The 8,245-nt window shown below is 37.1% G+C and overlaps 1 protein-coding gene and 1 pseudogene across 2 annotated transcripts; both read right to left on the bottom strand.

Moving 5' to 3' along the window:
- Positions 1-4,367: 4,367 nt before the first annotated feature.
- Positions 4,368-5,675, bottom strand: LOC118662063 (annotated as a pseudogene).
- On the bottom strand, positions 5,439-7,002 carry LOC118662035 (metal-response element-binding transcription factor 2-like). Of its 2 annotated transcripts, XM_036320649.1 has the most exons (2): positions 6,494-7,002; positions 5,439-6,397 (listed from the first exon to the last, which is right to left on the bottom strand). In XM_036320649.1, the coding sequence occupies exons 1-2, from the start codon at positions 6,777-6,779 to the stop codon at positions 5,790-5,792; spliced, it is 894 nt and encodes a 297-aa protein (XP_036176542.1). In that variant the 5' UTR covers positions 6,780-7,002; the 3' UTR covers positions 5,439-5,789. The 2 variants fall into 2 exon arrangements, with proteins under 2 accessions (XP_036176542.1, XP_036176541.1); XM_036320648.1 differs by having other exon boundaries at positions 5,439-7,002.
- Positions 7,003-8,245: the final 1,243 nt, after the last annotated feature.

Raw genomic sequence — 8,245 nt, forward strand, 5'->3', positions numbered from 1 at the left:
ATTAACAAGAAATGAGTCATGTTCTTATATGTATTGTATAAACATATATGCATATGTATTTTTAAAATATGTATATAAAGAATGATATATTTCTTATTATTAACATATTCAAAATCATGTATGTATACATTTTTAAAAATATCTGTAAACATATGGGGAAGAGATTTAGACTATGTTCTCTGCTTAAGGAATAATCTAATACCCAGGCCTACACAGATCAGTTAAATCAGAGATCCTAGAGTGGAAATCAGGCATCAGTGTTTTTAAAAACTCCCTATATATGAGGACCACCATATTTAAACATAACTCAAAAATCACCTGCAAATACAAACAAATCCTTAATATTAGCTTACTTTATTGTCATCTTTCTTGTAATGATTTGACTGAAACTTCTAGTTAGCCACGCTTTTACTCTAATGATAATAATGATTTTCATTTTGCATTTTAGGCCTTTCTGTTTGTTTGTTTGTTTCCCAGCCCAACAACTAGCAAAAGGTAAAGTCTAAGTAGCTGAGTTCTTGAATCATGAGTATTATACTTCTCATATAAACAACAGAAAGAGAACAGTTTTGGAAATTTGATGTAATATCTGATTATCTTTAAATTTTCACCTTAATGTTGATATTGTTTAATTTATTTATTCTTGTGAAACAAATCCCTCCAAAACTTAGTGGCTTAAACAATAGTAATTTATGATTTCTCCTTTTTGTGTAGGTTGACTAGACAATCCTTCCCCTCTTCTTACCTGGACTTGTTCATGCTCAATCATTAGGATGAAGACTAGAAGAGCCACACTCTACCAACACAGGTTTCTAGGCCAGCCCGTAGAGGAGAAGAGACAAACTTCACCTATTGATGGCAGGAACAACTACCAGCAACGTCACATTGCAAAGAGATGAAATCAATTGGGAGATGTTATTGTAATATTCTACACCAACATATATGCTAAATACTCATACACTTAGTTTGGAATACTTTTAACTTTGCCTATGCACAGATCAACCAACTTTGAAAGCAGAATTTCATTCAATCCACCAGTAACATGCTAATCCCAACTGACACATCCTTGGCACAGAACTTCTTTCCTGTCCCTTTCAGAATTCTAGTTATCGTAAGTTTTGTGCTCAAAATATGGGCATGGCGGCAATTTCATCTGGGAAAACCTAGAGGAGTTCAGTTCATCATTATAAGTGAGTACAGATCCTTCTCAGTATGATTCATAAATATCTGTGAGTTTTAAAGCTCTTTGTAATAACATTAATTTAATCTGTAAAATGGCATTGCTTGCAATGAATTCCATTTACAAATCTGAATAGGCAATGAAGAAAAAGTGGTTGTGTCGTTGCAAATTTTTAATGGAGCAATGCAAAAAGAATGAAGCAATGGAAAACATGGAAATACCTTCTAGCTTCTACAAGGTCCTGCAAAGCTGTGACAGTAATGAAGATGGAGCTTGTTCAGATACATTTGCCCTTATGCCATTTACTGCCAGAGAGATGGTTATCTGCCTAAAAGTCTATTATTGATTATTCAATTTACTGTTCATATATTTAAATTTTATTCAGGTTGGAGTGATGTTGAAATTTGGGTTTCCCATCTTAGCATGCTACTGCTGTGGTTGACAACAAAAATGTTAAAATAAAATCATCTTCAGAGTATAAAGTGTCCATTGGAAGGGTAATTTCCATTCTGTGATTTATGGCTTCTTTTTAATATCTGATAATGCAATTATGCTTCAGCAGAGAATGAATCTTCTCTTCATAAAGTAAGCCATGTCCAGAATATTGATGATTTAAATAAAATAATATCATGGCTTTAAAAAGGGTTTTCATTTAGAGATTTTTTTTTTTTTTACTTGTAAATATCTATTATTCAAAGCTGGAGATCTTATCTCACTTTCTTCTCCAGGAATAAATGTTCAAGAATAAGCATTTGATTTTTAAATTGTTTAGTGTATTATTGTTAAAGTTTATCTTGCCACCACCCCCTATTGTGTGTGTGTATATATATATGTGCATGTGTGGGTGTGTGCGTGTGAGTGTGTGTTTTCCAGAAACAAAGAAGCATCTTAAAACTACTCAATACAAGCCCTAGCTGGTTTGGCTCAGTAGACAGAGTGCCGGCTGTGACTGAAGGGCTGAGGGTTCGATTCCAGTCAAGGGTATATACCTCGATTGCAAGCTTGGTCTCTAGCCCTGACCAGGGCCAAGTGTGGGAGGCAACCAATCAATGTATCACCCTCACATAGATGCTTCTGTCTCTGTCTCTCCTCCTTCCTTCCACTCTCTCTAAATATCAATGAAAAAATATCCTTGGGTGAGGATTAACAAACAAACAAACAAACAAACAAACAAAAAACTACTCAACACAATTAGAATCTTTTCTGAAATTTGACCGACATATTTCCTGGCTACCTATTTTTACCAACCTTCACACTAAACTTCTATGCAAGATGTATAACTTGAGGGGATATTTGATATGAAATTACAGTAATCACTTTCCCTCCTAAATTTAAGTTGTCAAGTCAAGTCATCTTCTTTATACTACCCTGAGTTACGTTCAGTGCTTTCTCATTCTTTGCTAACACAACATCTCATAAAATCACATAGGGTAACATAATATGACAGTTAATTTTTAAAAGACTTCCTGTTATATTTGAAATCCGACTGATGTTCCAATTTAATGGCAATAGATGATTAGGGAAGAAATGACATCCTCATTTCAGAGATATTTTTACTCCAATGTATTTTTAATGTTCTTATGTCCTTTATTATTTTGACAGGTTTTCAGAAACAGTTTTGTAAGCCCTTGTTTTGGGCCTGGTTTTTACAAAGAGAGACAGGGACATATTTAAACATGTCGAGAGTATATTATTATGACATATGACACTATTTGATGAAAAAAATTATTAAATAGGTAATTTGAGTACATTGTTGATCAAACTTTATACTTAAAATACCTGAAAAATAAATAGTATCATTTTCACTTAACTTTTTAGATGTTCTCCTTAGTAGCATGCAACCTGGACCGGCTCAGAACTCAAACAGTGACGATTTTGAAAAAGATCTGATGATGAGGCACTTGTCATTTAATGAGAAGGGTTCCTTCTGATATGTAAGCACATCAGAATATCTTTGATCTTTAGAAGCAGAGGACTAAAATTAAATAAGAAAAGATGCATAAGCAAGATTGAATGCTGATTTTCTAAAAATAAAATACTTACCGCCCCCACCCCGGACATTATAAGGGCCTTAGAATCCCTACGCAAACCACGCTTTTATAGAAAAGCAAACACACCTGGGTCCTTTTCGTGTAGTAATATTTTGTATATTGTAAAATGCTGGGAGCAGAGGCATTTGCGTATAGTTTAACATTCAATGTTCTCAAACATTTGTAGCATTTGTTCCCCCCTTTAATAGGCAAAAAGCTAAAGGTCTCTAAGATGAATGGACTCATCCACCCACAGAGTTAAGTGGCGATGTCAGCTGCTGAGATCCAAGCCCAATGATGAGGTCAAGTTGCTTCTACCTTACCACAGGTAGCGACGTGTGTTGGTCTGACCTTCTTCTCATAGTGTGCTTATCCTGGCTCATGATTAACTTTAAACTCCAAAAGGTATTTGTTTTAAATGTTTACAGCTGTACAACACTAATTACATTCTGTGTGTAGGTTTCTCACCCTTCTAATGTAGTGAAAATGTAAGTGCTAAAATGAACAGAAGTTATGAATCTCCTTTTGCAGGTGAAATTCTGAAGAGGCAGAATCTATAGGGGAAAATATACATCAAAACAATACAGAACTGCCTGGGTGGGTGGTGGGGCTTAGTGGTTGAGCATTGACCCATGAACCAGGAGATCACGGTTCTATTCCTGGTCAGGGCACACGCCCAGATTGTGGGCTCAATCCCCAGCAGGGGGCGTGCAGGAAGCAGCCCATCAATGATTCTTATCTTTGATGTTTCTATCTCTCTCTCCCTCTTCCTTTCTCTCTGAAATCAATAAAAATATACTTTAAAACAAACAAACAAACAAAAATCAATACAGAACTAAAATATCACCCGCTACTTACATTACAGTGCCTGAGGCATTTAAGGCATTTTACAAATCCAGTTTGATCCCAATGATCACTGCCCTCATTAACAATTTTTTTTTCTTCAGTTTATTAAAATTTATCAAATTTACAAATCACCTTTCTCTTAAACTTCAGAAAAATAAGCATTTAACAAACTCTTAACTAAACTTATTTATATATTTCAATTTCTAACAATCAAGACATCTTAGTTCAGTTGATTTTAATATCCTTAGATTTAAAATTTAAGTATTCTGCAAGTGTTTTATTTTATGCCACTGATCTACCAACAACTAACATTTTTTTTTGGCCTTTTAATTGTCTTTATTACCCAAAAAAAGCTTCATTTTAAAAATTTATTTAGTTTTCTGACTCTGTGCTTGTGCCTTCAACACTTTCACAATGATTTTCTGCTCCTCAATAAGGAAAGCACACTTGATCCTGTCACGGACACATTTAGCACACATGGATCCACCATAGGCCCTGCTGACATGTTTTTTCGTTTTAGACAACCTCATTAGAACTTTAATTCTCACAGCACAAACGCCTCTAAGTCGGCCTGGGCTCAGACCGCATGCAGATTTTGTTGCTTTCCCAAGCTTCTTGGTATAAAGGCAAACAATTCTATTACCAGGGATTCAGGACAGCCTAGTTTTGTTAGAGGCTGTACTGTAGGACAGCCTCCAACGGTATGTCAAATGCTGGACCGTGGTGAATGCCTGAAGTCACTGTCCCCGGAAGAGCCCACCAACTAACTTTTAAATAAATGTGCACTATGCTCTCTTGGATGCCCCACAAAACCCCCAATATAATAACAAAACCCTTAAGGTCCTATTTGATATGAACCTTATAAACAGCCACATGTCTAAAGGCTTCAAATATAAGAATTCTTCCTAAATTTCAAATCAGTTTACTCAATTTTTACCTCAAAATGTGATGTGTGACTAAAATTCATTCATCTCATTCCACATATTATAAAACAATTTTTATTTAACCCAGGAGTACTTAATATCCATATTTCAATAACTAAATGCTAAATACCAGATAACTACTAAAGTTATTCTAGTTACTTTCTTCTTTGTGCTATTCTTTGGTTTCAAAATCTTCTTCAATGTATGTGCATTAACTTTTATATTGCTTTAAAAAAATCCTTTGTATATCCAGCATGAGTGGTTATATTTTGCAAATGAAAAGCAGAATGAGATGTCTGAATGAGGGAGAAAATCTCCAACTCAGGTAACTTCACTCTAACTCAGGGGTCCTCAAACTTTTTAAACAGGGGGGACAGTTCACTGTCCCTCAGACCATTGGAGGGCCGGACTATAGTTTAAAAAAAACACTATGAACAAATTCCTATGCACACGGCACATATCTTATTTTGAAGTAAAAAAACAAAACGGGAACAAATACAATATTTGTATTTGCATGTGGCCCGCGGACCGTAGTTTGAGGACCCCTGCTCTAACTCATTCTTTTAACACTATTAATGGGTCCTAACATTCCCAGAAGTCAAAGATTTACAAGCAAGTACCAACAAGAAATTTGTAAAGAAGAGTGTTAGTTACATCTCTAAAGTTGATGGAAAACATAGGAGGAGGAGGAACCATAAGTAAGGTAACCAATAATGATTTCTCCCTCCCTTCTATCTTTAACTACAATGATTCTCACTTCAGAATATGAAAGATTAAAGAAATTTACTTCCTCCTCCTACATATTTTCCCCTACTCATCAGGCAACAAACAGGAGGATGAGAGGGCTGGTCTTGATATCCTTACAGGAATTATTTCTCCCTCTCCAGGGTGCAATCTATCCCAGTTTTCATTAATGTATGTCATAAGCTCAAGTTCAGAATCAAAGTATTTCTTCTTGTGAATAACACTTAGGTTGTAAAGGCATAAGTGTGCTATATCTACCCACTGTAATGGTAGACGTTTGAGGTATTCAGGTCCAGAACTGCAGACAGAGCAAATAAATGTATAAAACCTGTCTCCAAATAACATTGGCTTTTGAAGGCATTGCACACAAGCCTCGTGAAACCACTGCTTACATTTGCAGCACTGTAGCATCTTTAAATACCAGTCTCCAGGGCCTCCACAATAGCAGTAACATTGCTGGACATTGGTTTTATGACCTGCATCCCATTCAAGGTCTGCCACACTATAGGGTAATGTCTGCTTCATGACTTGCAATGCTTTGGCATTTGGTCCTTTCTTAAGCGCACCACCCCTCTTTGTTGTTGTTGCAAAAACACACTGTCGACAGAGCCATTTTTCATCTGAATCAATCACACTGGAATCAATGTGAGGTGTGTGACACAACTGATGATATCCTTGGCCACACTTATCACATATAACCATTTCATTGGGAGCTTCTGAATACTCTTCCTGACATATTGTACAGACCATTTCCCCACTTCCAGTGGCTCCTGTTTGGATGTCCTTCCAGAGAACCCAGGATTTAGAACTGTCTTCAAAAATGATGAAGCAGCTCTGTTTTAATATGTTTATCTTTTTGATAGTTCCAAGATAAAACAAGCCATCTGACCATCTAGCTAGGACATCCTGACCCTCTTCAAATTTACATACTGGCTTTTTGACTTTATATCCATCCTGTAAAGACAGCTTGGTCAAGGATGTTGGGGTCTTTTGGTTTCGACGTAAAGGAGACCGCTTGTGGACCAGTGAATTGCCTGCCCCTGTAGAGTCTCTCATTCGGTCACTTCAGTGGTGCCAACCGCTTCATACAGGAAAAAACAACCAAGCACGTCCCCGTGGGCGCTTCCCCTGCGAGTCCGAGCGCTGGCCGGGCACCCTCCCCGACGGGCACCCCGCACAGACAACACGCACAAACCACGGTCCTGAGGACGAGCGACGGGGGTCAGCGCGAGCGTTCCCACACCGGCCTTAAACACAGCCAGCTTCGCTACAGCCCTTCGCCATTCTGGTTTCCCGCGGACTCCCTCATTAACAATTTCTACTACACTGGAGGGGGAATGACTGTGCCTTCTACTCAGGTATCATAAATCTGTGACATAGCTGATGTTTGTGGAACACAATAGACAATTGGGAAATGAGGTATAGCAAGGCAATGGGAAAATGGGAGAACTGGAAAGTACACTCATCACTTGACATTATTAAAAGGGAAAAAGCCTCTCTCCTAGCGTCACTAACATCTTCCACGAGACAGGGTCTGCCATGGCTACATTTGGAGACACCTGCTTCTCTTTCTCCATGTTTGCCATGTTTAACGTTGTAAATGTGTTCAATTATTGTAATTGGTCCCTTTCAAGTTTTGTTCACTGAATCAGAAAATTAACACCTCAATAATGTTTGTAGTGTTAAGAGAACAGTTACCAATTTTACAAATGTTTATATCTATTTTAGTTTTTTTTCTCCAAACTTGATTGCTTAAATAGTCTAAATATAGTAGCTATCATTTCAGAAGCACCTCCACAGTTATTGCTACTCTCAAGGTATGCTTTTTACTCATGATGTCATTTACCTCTCATTACAAGTAATATTATCTATAATAATAAAAGTATAATATGCTAATTAGACTAGATGTCCCCCATATGACCTTCTGGATGAAGCTGGGGCTTTGAGGGAAGCCAGGGTCCCGGGTGCCTGTGGGCAGCTGGAGGGAAGCCGGTGCCAGCAGCCGGGGAAAGGAAGGCCTACTCTTGCATGAATTTCATGCATTGGGCCTCTAGTATACACATAATGGAATACTATTCAGCCTTAAAAAAGAAGGAACTCTTGCCATGTGTGACAACATGGATGAACTTGGAGGACATCATGCTAAGTAAAATAATCCACTTATACAGAAGCACAAACACTGCATAATTCTATGTATACCAGGTGTCTAAACTAGTCAAACTCATGGATGCAATAAAATAGAACTGTTGTTTCAGGGGCTGGGTGAAGGGGGAAACAGAGGTTTATTAGTCAACAGGTATAATTTTACTTGTGCAAGATGAGTAAATTCTAGAGATCTGCTCTGCCAAATAGCGCCTGGAGATAATACTTAAAATTTTGTTAAGAGGGTAGATCTCATGCTAAGTGTTATTACCACAATAAAATAAATAATCAAATATATTCTTCATTTTAAATAGAAAGAAGCAGAGACTAAGAGATGTCAAAAAAATGTCCCAAGATTATATAGAGAGTAACCGGTAATC

The sequence above is a fragment of the Myotis myotis genome, unplaced genomic scaffold, assembly GCF_014108235.1.
Source record: "Myotis myotis isolate mMyoMyo1 unplaced genomic scaffold, mMyoMyo1.p scaffold_m19_p_8, whole genome shotgun sequence".
Taxonomy (NCBI): Eukaryota; Metazoa; Chordata; class Mammalia; order Chiroptera; family Vespertilionidae; genus Myotis; species Myotis myotis.

Bases quoted from the DNA above. Each gene is read 5' to 3' on its own strand.
- LOC118662035 (XM_036320648.1), bottom strand. From the start codon at position 6,779: ATGAGAGACTCTACAGGGGCAGGCAATTCACTGGTCCACAAGCGGTCT.